This window comes from Acanthochromis polyacanthus, chromosome 21, assembly GCF_021347895.1.
Source record: "Acanthochromis polyacanthus isolate Apoly-LR-REF ecotype Palm Island chromosome 21, KAUST_Apoly_ChrSc, whole genome shotgun sequence".
NCBI lineage: Eukaryota > Metazoa > Chordata > Actinopteri > Pomacentridae > Acanthochromis > Acanthochromis polyacanthus.
This window is the reverse complement of record NC_067133.1, coordinates 7,142,811-7,156,767: the sequence shown is the minus strand read 5'-3', so window position 1 is coordinate 7,156,767 and position 13,957 is coordinate 7,142,811. Positions and strand designations below refer to the sequence as shown.

Here is a 13,957-nt window from a genome sequence, read left to right as displayed (position 1 = left end):
TAGCTTCTAAGCTGCTGATGATTGTGATTTCAACTGAATGTGTTTCCATGAGGCCTCCATCCAGCAGGGGGCACTGTTGCACAAAGCTTTAGCCCTAAAAAAGTTAAGTTAAACCGTTTCCTGCAAGTGAAGTTTAATCAATTGGACAACAAAGGAGACTTAAGGAGGTTTTAAAAGTTAACTTTAATCAGCTTTTTGTTCAAGACAAACTAAGGTCAGTTTAACTTTTAAACCACTGAACACGAGCCAATAGAAGTCAACAGGAAGGAATGACTTAATCGTCTTCACACCAATTTAAACTTAATTTGGTTTATACAACAGATGTAAAAACCTGCTATGATGAAAATGCAGGTGGCCGCAGGTGAACACAGGTGTCGCCATCTGGTGGCTGCAGGCTGCTACTGCAGGACTCTAAAAAACATTCAACACAAACTGGAAACTGTTGAATTTCTGGAGTATCATTGAGTTTCTGTCAAAGCAGAGTAAAGGATCGCCTGGTCAGGTGTTTAACTCACCTGTGATCTGCCTCCGTCTACCTGATCAGTTCATCCATTGAAGGGGAACCAGAGACGCAGCTGAAAGCTCGGGAAGCTGCTCAGTCAATACTACAAAATAAAATACAACAAAAAATAAATACAACCTACAAAAGAACAATAATACACAATACAATAGAGTGACACATACTACAAACAAAATACGACAATATATGAATAGAAAATAAAACAATATCTGAAATATTAAAAATATTCTGCAAAAGGTACAAAAATGTAATTATAGAACTCTAAAGAGAACAAACAAGTTCAACAAAATATTAGTACTACAAAATAAAATACAGCTAAATATTAATACAGCATATAAAAAACTGTTAAATAAATCCAGTAGTCAATACAAAATGACAGCAGAAATATTAACTAAAATCGAATACAAACGGGTGTCTGTTGTCACTGGTAAACAAAAATGAATGAGAATCACATAAAAACAGTAGGAAGACAATAAAACAACAAAAATGGTGGAAAATTAAACTGAACCAAAGATAAAACAAAGTTCAGTTCAGCGCTGAACTTGTAAAAATGTAAACCAGTGATAAAAAGCTGTTTAAATACAATCGAGAACATCTGAAAACCTTCAATAACGACAATATCAAAACAATTACAATAATAACGACAGTGATACTCATTTCAAAACAATAATGAAAACAGTAATAATAACAATAAAAATAATAATAATAATCAAAGATGGGAGGTTCGGACCTTCTGATCGGTTCCGGTTAGCCTATGAGGTTTCTGTTTATCAATCAGTCTGATCGATTATCGATGCTGCCTGCGCAGCCCCCCGCCCCTCTTCATCATCACATCCATGTTGTCTGACCGGAGGATGAGTCGGTAGGAGGCTAACGGCTAACGTCACGGAGCGGCGGCACCGGCCCGGTTCTTCATGTCCCTTCATGTTCTGACGTCGTCCAGTGGAGCCGTTACCTTCACCAACCGGTCCGGACTACACATGGCTGCGGGTCGGTGCTCGGCCGGGTTGCCCGGGTAGCTCGGCGGGGAGATGCCGCAGCTAGCCGCCGTTAGCTCCGCAGCTGTTTGTGTCTGTGGCTGTTATGTAACGGAGGTAGCCGACAGCTAACGTTAGCCGCCGCCATGAACGACGCGCAGCAAGAAATGTCTCCGGACTTCGTCCTGATGCGGCTCGTGTCCGCCGCCGAATACGACCGGCTGGACGAGCCTGACGACCTGATGTCCGGAGGCGGCGGCTTCGGGCCCGTCAAAGCAGCGCTGGGACACCGCGGCGGCGGGTTCGAGCTGGATTCCAGCGGCCCCTCGGCAGGCCTCGGCTCGGCATCCCCGCACTATAGCTCACCGCTCCCCGGGAAGGGAGAGCTGGATGGCGGGCTGGTGTTGTCGCAGGCCTCGCCGGGCTCCGAGGCGCCGCTCTCCCCTCCGCCGCCAGAGGACTTTGCCGTAGCGGCCCAGCGGTTTGTGGATTTCCCAGTGCCGCACGGCCACAGCTCGGGGGGCCCGGGTCCAGGGCGCAGCTGATGGTGTTCCAGAACCTGCTGCGGTCCGGAGACCGGATTCTGGAGTGCGGGCTGGAGCAGCCACCCCCGAGGTTCCTGCAGGAGGAGCAGAGACAGCAACGCGACCCGGACTCAGGGACCGGTCCTGGAGGTACCACGGCCGGGCCCGGAGGCGGGAGGGACCAGAACTCCCACTGCATCCCCCCTACAGAGGACAGCCTGCAGTCACAGCCACAGCTCCTGCAGTGGCACCCTGTCCTCCGGCTGTCCAAAAGCACTGACGGCTCCCAGAACCCCCAGCAGGGCGTCCCGGCTCTGGACTCTGATCCCGGGTCCGTCCTGTGCCACAGACACCGTCTGCTGACAGACCGGCTGGCCAAGTGGCCCCCAGGCCTGCTGGACCAAGCCCTGCGTGTAGGGCTCCTGGAGCCCAGGAAGAACTGCCCTTCAGGGGGCGAGGACCCGGTTCTGGCTCTGGCCCGGAGGCTGGGTCAGCTGGGTGAGGGGAGGGAGGGAGGTGGAGGGGAGGACACGGTGCTCCCCCTCCCTCGCTGCTCCTGCCACAGCATCCTGGCACCGGGCCCGGGGGGCATGGGGCCCGGCGAGGATCCGAGTGAGACCAGCGACGCCCTGCTGGTCCTGGAGGGTCTGGGGTCCGAGGAGGTGGGAGGCCTGGGGCGGGGTGGGGATGGTGAGGAAGCTGACAAAGGGGAGGTGGGGGGGGTTGGTGTTCTCCCTGGGGGGGCAGGGCCGGTGTTCTCCAGTGGAACCCTGAGCGGTCTGATGCGGCAGGTCCACCGGCTGGCGGAGGAGGCAGGGGTTTGCACCGACCAGACCTGCCGCTCCTCGCTGGCCGTCCTCCCCCCCCATAGCTCTGCCTCCTGCCCCTACCCCCCTGTCTGCCCCCAGGCCCCCCAGGCCGCTGCCACCCTCAGCGGGTTCCAGCCGTCCCCTGATCCCCTCCTCACCTCTGGCCCTGACCCGGCCCCCCGCCCACAGCATCAGCACCAGTCCCGTTCCCAGCCGCAGAGTCGGGCTGCCACCCCCAAGCTCGGCTTGGCCTCTGGGGGGCCGGGCCGGGCCGCCTCCCCCCTGGTGGTCCTGGAGGGTGAGGTGGGGGGAGGAGGATTAAGGGATGGGGAGAAGACACCACGGGGGAAGTCCAGGAAGGGGGGCTCCCTTAAGGTCCGACTCAGCAAACTGTTCAGAACCAAGAGCTCCAGTGGCGGGTCAGGGGGGCTGCTCGACAAGAGGCCGTCCCTAGCTTCATCCACCTCATCTGGGGGGAGTCTGCTGGACGTGTGGGGGTCCACCTGCAGCAACACGGAGCAGGACAGCAGCAGGTGAGCCTCATCAGACCAGACCAATTGATCATAGATGGTTTATCAGACTGGATCAGTTGATCAGAGAGGATTTATCACACATGATCAATCAACATGGTTTATGTTAGACCTGATTGATCAGATATGATCATTGATCTTTATGTCAGACCAGATCATTTGTTTGATTAGATTTATATCATAACTGATCAATTGATTTGTTATTGATTTATAGCTCTACTGCTGATTTTCACTGTTAATTCCCTCCACAGCTTAGAGTGAAAGTATTTACTTATTGTCACATGAGATAAAGAAAAGCAGCAAATCTTCATGTTTTCTGTTCAGAAATCAAATGATGGAAATTTTTTGCACAGAGCTGAAAGTTTTGTCTTCAAACATCTAAAATATTCACTTTACAAAGACGCAGAACAAAACCAGAGTCTCTTCTTTCCACTGGGTTCACCTAAAAATGACTAAATTGATTCAAATGGTCTCCAGTTATTGTGATCAGCAGTTTAATGTGCTGCTGTTTGCACCTGATTTCTTTTTGTGTGAAAAACTCTGAGGTTCTGTGGGTCAGAAGTCAACCAGCTTCTGCAGCTTTTCATTACTTTCCCATTAAGTGTTTGGTCTCTAAAATGTCAGAATGCATCATTTTTCACCACTTTCTGATCATTTTGTGTCACTTTCTAGTTGCTTTGTGCCATTTATTGGTCATTTTGTTTTACTTTTTGGGGATTTTGCATCATTTTGTGCCATTTTCTGCTCATTCTACGGTGGTAGAAAAGCGGACAGATTCAGTGTATTTAAATCAGATAAAAAGAAATCACAATTTTACCGCTCATCCAACAAACTTCACTCAATTCCAACTGTTGTCATGGCGATCAGCATCCTCACTGCTCAGAGAGAGGGAGGAGGAGGCATTGCCGTGGCGACAGCATCCTCTGTCAGCAGATGAAGCTGATGAGACAGGGCTTGTCTCCGTGGCAACACAGTTTGGATTTTAGAGATGTGAAGCGTGTGGGGGAGGGTGGGGCGTCAGGTGAGACTGTGACGCCATCACTTGGCTCACCTGTTGCCACCTGGTAACCATGGAAACTAAAAGCACCTGTGGAGGTGAGCAGCTGAGAGCGACATCACAGAGCAGATGATGATGGTGATGATGATGGTGGAGCTGAAGATGATGGCAGTGATGATGAAGATGACAGTAATGATGATCGAGATGATGATGATGGTGAAGGTAATGATGATGAAGATGAAGGTTCAGCATGAGTTAAAGCCTGTTGTTTGTCTGTCAGGCTGCAGGTTTCCAGACCTCACAGTGCCTTCTCTCCGGTGCCCTTCACTCCTGCTTTCACCGGTGAGTTCACACCTGTTCAAGTCCCATCTGTCTGTCTGTCTGTCGTCTTGTCTTCCTCACTCACTAACATTTCTTGCTGGTCTAACCCTCTCACCTGTGTGTCACCTGTCCTCCAGGTGAGACGGTGTCTCTGGTTGATGTGGATATTTCTCGCAGGGGTGGGAGCTCCCTACACCCTCCCACTCCCCCTCCTCCTCCCAGGCGGAGCCTCAGTCTTCTCGGTACTTTACTTCTTCTTCTGCTTCTGCTTTTGTTTTCTGTTCTTCTTTCTGTCTGTCAGTCTGTCCTTAGGTTCTGCAGGTGACTCGGGTAGGAGAATCTTCTTTTCAGTCTGACTATTTATTCTGAGTTCTTTTATTCTTTCTGAGTTCTTTTATTGATTCTTAGTTCTTTTATTTGATCTGAGTTCTTATTTAATCTGAGTGCTATCAAACTTGGATCGAAGTTTGACGGTTTCTCTGGTTGTTCTTGTTCCTGTTTTTACTTCACTGTAACCGTTTACGTTCAGGCTGGAGGATCAGAGTGAATCCACAGACATTGTGTCTCTGGAGCACCTGCACATTGTAAATATTGTTCTGTCTCTGGCCTCCAGATGATTTCGGGGGTCCTCCTCAGCAACAGGGGCCCTTCATGGAGCGCAGCGTTGGGGCCTCCATGCAGTCTCTGCCTCCCCGGCCGATGGCGCTGCCCCCCTCCCTCAGTACCATCCAACACAGCCTGAGCCTCAACGGTAAAAGTCCAAACACAGTTTCAGCTCCAGATAGGTTCATTTATTAGGAGTGTGTAACTGTAGGTTTGAACTTATTTAGTGACTTTAAACTGTGTCGCTGGAAAAAAGTTCTGATTATTTTCAACTAAAAAGTTCTTGAATTGAATGAACGCCATAGAAACTGTAACGGAAACAAGCTGAACAAAACAGACGTTTTCAAATTTTAGCTTTATATCTTTAATTTTGATGATTTGTTTTAATTTTTTTGGCAAGTATGGTCATTTACCTCGCTGACATGTTTAGACTGCATCTGCTGTCTTCCTCAAAGCGCCATCTGATGTGTGATACTGTGTCCTTTTTATCACGTGGCCGATCTGACAGAGCTGTCAGAATCTGTCATATTGGCCACGCCCTCCACCGTCCAGTGGTCTCTGGAGGATGGAATCCCAGGTTTGCGAGAGGGTGTAGGCCCCCTCATCATTTGCAAATGATGGATTAAGGAAGCCATCGAGATCAGAAAGCGGGCGAGCAGTTCCATGAACTGTGACGAGTTGGCCTACACTCTCTCTGACAGATCTGTCAGATCAGCCACATGATAAAAAGGACACGTCATCACACGGCAGATGACGCTCTGAAGAAGACGGCAGATGCAGTCGAAACATGTCAATAAGGTAAAAGACCATACTTTCCTTATTCAGTTGTTGGTTTAAAAGTAATGAAATTCTATAGCTGTTCCTAATGAATTAGGGTAATTAGGATGCTTTAGAACAGCTTGGACCATCATAGAACCATGGATTTTCCCATAGACTGTGACAACTTGGACATGCCACTTTTTGTTTAAATAACAATAGAAGCTGAGAAGTAATTTTTCAATCGTCTTATGAACTTTTGGGAGAAGCCTGTGTCATTTCCAATCATTAAAAAAACAAACTCGATGGTTGAATAAAAGAAACGTTAGTTCAAAATATGTCAGGGCTCTGAATCATTTCGGCCTGGGATACTTGGTATTGTGTAATAGAATTCTGTAGTCGTAATATTGTGGGTCATAAGTTTGTCCGTATGAAGTACCATCCATCCTGTGTTGTCAGACACCTTCCTGAGAGGTTTACCCCGACCGGTACCGCTACGACCTGACGGCCACCCACCGCCCCGACTCGCCCCCCGATGCCCCCTCAGTCGACCCGACGCCGGCAGCTTCGCCACTAGCCTCAGAGAGCTGGAGAAGGTGGAGCCTCTCTATTTCTGACATTATGGGATGTAGCAATGGGGGCAGAGCTAACCTGTGTGTGTGTTTACAGTGCGGCTGGTACTGGGGTCCGATGAACTGGGAAGATGCAGAGATGAAGCTGAAGGGGAAACCAGACGGTTCTTTTCTGGTCCGGGACAGTTCAGACCCTCGGTACATCCTGAGTCTGAGCTTCAGGTCGCAGGGCGTCACGCACCACACACGCATGGAGCACTACAGAGGTAGCACACACACCTGAGGTCACATGATCGTATGTGTGTGTGTCCAGACGTTCACATTTTTCTGTCCCTGCAGGAACCTTCAGTCTGTGGTGTCACCCTAAGTTCGAGGATCGATGTCACTCTGTGGTGGAGTTCATAGAAAGAGCCATCATGCACTCCAAGAATGGGAAGTTTCTCTACTTTCTGCGTTCACGAGTCCCAGGTAAGCAGCCAATCAGCTCACACCGTCAGTCTTCACCTGCAGGACTGAGTTTGATTCACATGGGGATGAGAAATACTTAAAAGAAAACCAAAAAGAAAGGGCAATATTAAACCGCTCATGTCCAGAAGTATGTGGACATGTTAGCTTACATCCTAACTGAAAAGTTCAGGCATCCAAATACTTTTTTTGATTATTTTTTCCTCTGGTTTGGAAACTGTCTGGCCAAAAATATGTGACGTACTATTGAAACTTGATGTCTAACTTGGCCAAACACACTGAGTGGCCAAGACAACGTGACCAAAAATATGTCGACATAGATTGACACCAAGTCTATATTAACACAAGTGGCTGCGAGTTGCCTTTGTCCACATACTTTTGGCCAGCGTATTTAAACTGTGTCGACCTGAGCTAATTACATCAAATGGCCAAAAGTATGTGGACACGAATTCATTGCTTTGTGAGCTGCTGTCAGGGAACAGCAGCACATGTTCTCAGGATGTTCTCATGGTGTTCTCATGTTGTTCTCATGATGTTCTCATGGTCTTTTCATGATGTTCTCAGGATGTTCTCTTGGTGTTCTTATGATGTTCTCATGATGTTCTCACGATGTTTTCATGGTGTTCTCATGATGTTCTCATAATGTTCTCATGATGTTCTCTTGGGGTTCTCATGATATTCCCATCGTATTCTCAGGATGCTCTCCTGGTGTTCTCCTGGTGTTCTCCTGGTGTTCTCATGATGTTCTCATGATGTTCTCATGATGTTCTCATGATGTTCTCATGATGTTGTCATGGTGTTGTCATGGTGTTCCCATGGTCTTCTCATGATGTACTCACAGTGTTCTCATGATGTACTCACAGTGTTCCCATGATGTTCTTATGGTGTTCCCATGGTGTTCCCATGATGTTGTCACGGTGTTCTCATGATGTTCCCATGGTGTTCTCAGGATGTTGTCATGGTGTTCTCAGGATGTTCTCACGGTGTTGTCATGATGCTCCTATGATGTTCCCATGATGTTCCCATGATGTTGTCATGGTGTTGTCATGGTGTTCCCATAGTGTTCTCAGGATGTTCTCATGATGTTCCCATGGTGTTCTCATGGTGTTCTCAGGATGTTCTCATGACGTTCTCCCTGTGCGTTGTCAGGTCTGCCCCCACCCCGGTCCAGCTCCTATATCCTGTCTCCAGGTTTAGCAGCGTTAAATCTCTTCAGCATCTCTGTCGCTTCTGCATCCGGCAGCTGGTCCGAATCGACCACATCCAGGAGCTGCCGCTGCCCACGTACGTACCTGTTCTCACACTTGTCTGGGACCTCAGTCACACACACACCTGAAAACTGGTCAAGATCCAGAAATATGTTTACACAATTAACATCATTCTAGTGTTTGTGTAAGAAAAAAGTGGGAAATTTTGTTAGAACATTAGATTTAAATGGCAGACTGTCTGGTGCAGCTGCTGATCTCTGACCTGCTGCCTTCAGGCCTCTGATCGCCTACCTGAGGAAGTTCTACTACTACGACCCGGAGGAGGAGATCAGCCCGACACTGAATGAGCTGAAGGAACCCAGGGAGATGAAGGAGCCGAGCCCTGATCAGAGCAGCCAGCCGGGGGTTGAGTCTCAGACGTAGCACTGGAGCCCAGAGACAGCGTGAGTCCAACAACACAACGTTCTACACAACTCTATCTGAAAGCTGAAGGAACAGTTCCACAGGAAGTCAGTTGCAGACTGTCAGGGAATCAGGAACTGAGGAAAACCGTAGTTCACCTATGTCCAAGGGATTCAGTAAGCCTGGCAGCTTACTGAAGCTGATATTTAGCTTTTTCTAGTTATTGGTATCATTATTTATATTGAATGACTATCGCTTATTCACTCTTTCTGATTGGCTTAGATTCCATGAGTAACAGCCAACCACAGCTGTTGTTTACACAGACAAACACACTAGCAGAAACTGATTAAGTTACACAGGAAGACCAATAATCCAATGTTAACAAGTGGTGCAGCTGGAACTGATTCTGCTGATGGTGCTAGGCTAATGCTAACACTGGGAGCTTAGCTGTGCGTCTTAGCCTGCAGCTAATGCTATCTGTAGCACCATAACATGATTCTAAAGTCAGATTAACTTTAACTCTGTTCTGACACAAAAACAACCTGCAAAAACTGAACGAGAAACACAAACGTCAACATAAACATCAACACAGCACATTAGCAAGCTTTCACAGCGGCTAATGCTATGCTAACTGCTGGCAGCTAAGTGTGCAAGCAGCCGCAGATTAAACATAGTCTGTTGTCCATGCTCAGTTACAGTAGTAGGCATTATTAATAAGTCTTAACATGCTGTTAACAAAGAACATCTCATGTATATTAGTTCCAAATTTTGGTAATCTGTCTTTGTTAATGCCCAATAATCAGTATCGGCATCAGTTCATCAGAAAGCTTTTCCTTCCAGCTTCAGTTTAACGGTTATAGACATCCTTAAAGGTGTTTCTGCTTCATCAAAGGGAACAACAATGATTTTGATGCATTATTGTTTTTTGAGCTGTATAACAAAAAACAGTCCCATCTTCACTAATGTTCATCACTGAAGTTTGCACCTGCTGATTAGCCAATTAAATTATATTATTGTGGAAAAAAACTGAACTATAAGATGAGATTGAACAAGAAGAGATTTTATTTTTCCAAATTGAAGAACATCAGTCGTCTGCTGGTCATCAATTGGCTGCATGATGATTACCAAACTAAGGTCCCATTTACACGGCAATGTTTCACCAGAAAACGCAGAAGTATTTTCTTTGCCTTGCTGGGTTTACACGACAACGGAGTGAAAAAAAATCTGCGTTCACATTTGAATCCTGGGAGGACTGAAAACGCTGTAGTGTAAACCCCACGTGACCACAACTGGTTCCTCCACAGACCAGAAGAAATACAGCCACCGATGTTGAGGTGAGCTGATTATCTGCTGTATATACTGAATGTTTCTTCGCTGACTGCAGTAGAGGCGCAACACAGAGATTCAATAAATCCAGTGGACTCAGCAGACCAACACAGTAGTATGCCATTGTTCCTGTTGTCGTCCGGTTTGTGCATGACAGCTATAGTAAAAATGTAAATGCACAAAGCGGAGTGTGACGTCAGCGTTTTTACTGAAAACTCTGGCTATTCGTTCACACGGTTACGGCGGCTGTTGTTTGAGAAAAATTCCACACTGGAGGCCGTATTCAAAAGTTTCCATTTTAGGTCATCTAAAACTCTGTTTCTGGCCACAACAGAACAAAACCTTTCATCCTAAAACCGTTGTCATGTAAACAGACCCTAAATATTCTTAATAATAATATTAATTATTTGACTGAAATGATGAAACTCCGTCGTCTTCTTCTCTTGTTTTTCCTGCAGATCTTTTCTTTTCTTTGTTTCTTGGACTCTGAAGGACTTTCAAACTGCAGCCAATCAACTCATTCTGCTCAGTCCTGTATCCGGGCGGGTTTCAGATGATCCGTCCTCTTCCGGGCTCTCTGATTGGCTCACGGGGAGCCGCCAGGGGAGGGACAGGGGATGTGGAGACTCCGCCTCTCTCTGATGTCATCACTGAGCAGCTGGACTGAAGGACGTTAGCAAAGACGCTAAAATCTCCAAAAGAGCCTCAGTGAGGACCAACCGTGGCTCTCGTCCGGGATCATGTGACCTCCAACGGCCAATCGAACGTGGCTGCAGTTTTACTGCAACAACAGAACCGAGTCAGAACTCCAAAAAGAATCCAACTCAGAGTCCACGAGACACTTTCAGAGTGGAGCTGTCCAAAAAAACACAACAAAATTATAACAAAGAGACGAACAAAATGTCGAAATGACACCAATTTGATCTAAAATGACCACAGAGTCCAAATAATGACTAAAAGACAAACACAAAGAGACGTTAAATGACTACAAATACATTAAAAGCTACAATGAGACATAAAATGACAATCAAAGACACACAAACCATCTGAGTACTAAAAAACTGTAACTTGCAGAATATATTCATTGACCAATCAATAAAAATAATCCACAGGTTTTATAGTTGATGAAGAAAAAGTGAGTCTTTTGGGGGATTTTGAACTTTTGGTTGAACAAAACGGGCATTTAAAAAGTTTACAGGCTCAGATTTACTAATAATCAGAATAATCAACAGAATCAGCAGAATGTGAACTGCAATGAAAAGCAACAGAACGTCTCCAGTTAGTCTGAAAACTAATAAACTTCAGTGGCTAGTTGATGCTAGGTGTTAGCTTTAACAGTGGAGCAGCCATGTTTTTAATTTATCAACATCTGAAAAGTGTTTTTTGAAGAGCTGGACACGCCACAGAATAACAGTTCAGTCCGTGCTGCTCTGCTAACAGAGCTCCTGCAGCCTCCAACCAGTTTCATTTTGCGGAAGAAGTTTGTTGTGACTCATATTTCTTTGAATGCTGAAGAAAATGTTTGATAATCAAATAATTGAGGCAGTTTTTTTTGGAAAACCTGTCGAGAATCGGTTTCTTTTCTTGATTGAAAACTGAAGTTTTCATAATTTCCTCTTCTTTTGCTGTATAAATATTATAGTTTGAAAAAACGCAGCCTAAACTGGAAAGTCTTGGCTTCGCGTCTCAGATGTTCAAAAAGACGTCGTCTTGGTTTATCAAGCACCAATTGAAAATCTAAATGTTCAGTTTCTCACCTGAAAATAAAAATGTGCAGTTTGGACTCTGAGTTGGACCAAAGCTTCATCACTGATCAGTGACGAGGCCGAAATATCTGGAGAACATCTGGAGAGTGTGGGAGGCGGAGTCTGAATGCAGATATAGATGTTACTGATACTGTCACACAGCAGGATGTTGGGTTCGTTTAAAGTGCTCCAGATAGTGATTGTTATCATTGATTGTTTTCTGGATGAGTCGATCAGCTGTTTGGTTCTAAAACATCAGAAAATGTTTAAAATGTGGATCAGCGTTTCCTCAAATGTCTTGTGTAGTCCAAAGATCTTCAGTTTACTGTCATAAAGGAAAGAAAATATTCACAGTGAAGAAGCTGAAATCACTCACTGGAGATTAATTTAATATTTAAAAACTAAGTTTTTCTGGAGAATCTAAATATTTCCTCTGATGTCAGGTTTGAAATGAGCTGCTAGCATGTCAGACTCCGCCTACTTTCACAGCTGACCAATCACAGCACAGCAACGGTGCTGGGTCACATGGCTCTGGTCGGGTTTCATCGTACCTTCCGACAGTCCGTGGGAGGAAACGGGATCCTGGAGGTGACGCCGCTCAGCTACCAAAAAACAAAGGAGAGTAGCGTTACCGTGACGACTACTGAACTAGGAGGCTTCACTGGGAACACTGGAGCCCTGAGGGTCTCCTCCATGATGTCAAAGTGGACACATGAGTGATGTATGTGCTCACTGAAGGACCAATCAGTCACCTGTCAATAAAACAGTGGGCGGGGCTGACGGTACACCTGTCTGAAAAAAAAAACCCACCCTGATTCTGACCCTCAAACGCCTCACCGATGAAGGTTTCTGGTTTTAGTCGCCTGCTTCACTTTGCTTTTTTTTTTTCATTTGAACAACTTTTACATTTGTTTTACTTCAGTTTGATGAAAAAACTGCAAAAAAATCTGAAGAATATTTCAGTAAAATCAAATAATTTAAACAGTGAAATGTAAAAATCAGATCCTCCCCATTTTTAATCTATTAACTTTATTAATCATCAAAGTTTTGCCTTTATACTGTGAATATATCCAAAGTTCCAGGCCCTTGAATTACATAAGGGCAGGTAGGATGAAGAATACATTTGAGTTCTGGTAAAAACTGACACCAGATCCCCACCAAAAATGGTACATTTACCATTAACATTACTACAAAGAGAGGTGAAACTGATGCAGAAAGATGCACAACAAGATAAAAAATCACCACAAAAATACGTATGATCACTACAAAGTCACCCAAAATCATTACAAAACGATGCAAAATCGCAACCAAAATGCGTAAAATTGCCACAAAAATAACTGTGACCGTCAGTATTATGGGATGTGTTGTGGTGTGAACAGTAAAGCTGCAGCAGTTAATGTCTGACAGAGACGTAAAAACAATCATCGGTACCCTGGATGTGTTTCTGTTTGCTTTAATTCACCTGAGAAAACTTTGAAAAGTGCATTCTGGGTAAACTTTCAAGGCTCATATCAGCATGTGTGATCGGTGGTTGGTCAGAACAGCTTCTAGACAACGAAAGAAGGATCATCTGTAGACAGGATTCACTCTGACGAAAAACTATTGCTTTAAAACACATTATTTTCTCATTTTGCACTTTGCTGCATCCCTTTTGAATGAAGAGCTCTGATTGGTCGGCCAAAGCAGGTAACTCAGATCTCTGCTGATTAGGAACAGAAGAAAAGCTTAGACGTCAGACCAGGAAATTCAGGAGACGCTATCAAGTGTTTGTTTTCAGCTGCGTTTGTTTCTCAAAAAATGAATCCTTGAGCTCATTAGCAGAAAACTGGATAATGTAGAAGTGATCAGTCATTTTTAGTGACTGTGCAGTTGCAAATAGTCAACAGAGATTAATGTTACTTGGGTATTGTTGGAAAAAAAAGCTGTTGAAAATGAGTCAACAGTCAGGTTTTTTAAAAAATTGTCGGGTTTGATATTTCAATCTAAAATTTCACAGTTATCTTTATAAATACAGGAGGTCCTCAAGTTGTATCAGAGTTCCGTTCCGATGGCGCGATGTAAGTTGATTTGCGCTGTAAATCGGAACTACGGCAAAAATGTAAACAAAGTCGTTACGTGCAGAACGATATCAGTCAGTTCTTCACAAAAGTCATGAATACCAATGACCAAAGCCATCTTATAGCACCACGTGACGATGTATTC

General features: G+C 45.4%; 1 protein-coding gene and 1 long non-coding RNA gene across 2 annotated transcripts; one reads left to right on the top strand and one right to left on the bottom strand.

Moving 5' to 3' along the window:
- Positions 1-164: 164 nt before the first annotated feature.
- On the bottom strand, positions 165-1,394 carry LOC127531484 (uncharacterized). The gene is made up of 2 exons (XR_007938567.1): positions 1,251-1,394; positions 165-605 (listed from the first exon to the last, which is right to left on the bottom strand). It is a non-coding gene; the product is annotated as an uncharacterized LOC127531484 (long non-coding RNA).
- LOC110967850 (suppressor of cytokine signaling 7-like) lies at positions 1,339-13,190 on the top strand. Its single transcript, XM_051940850.1, is given in 11 exon segments — positions 1,339-2,006; positions 2,009-3,363; positions 4,638-4,699; positions 4,816-4,920; positions 5,292-5,429; positions 6,497-6,633; positions 6,707-6,875; positions 6,949-7,083; positions 8,229-8,358; positions 8,558-8,725; positions 10,469-13,190. Coding segments are annotated over 10 exon segments (2,742 nt in total). The 5' UTR covers positions 1,339-1,643; the 3' UTR covers positions 8,706-8,725; positions 10,469-13,190.
- The last annotated feature ends 767 nt before the right edge of the window (positions 13,191-13,957 follow it).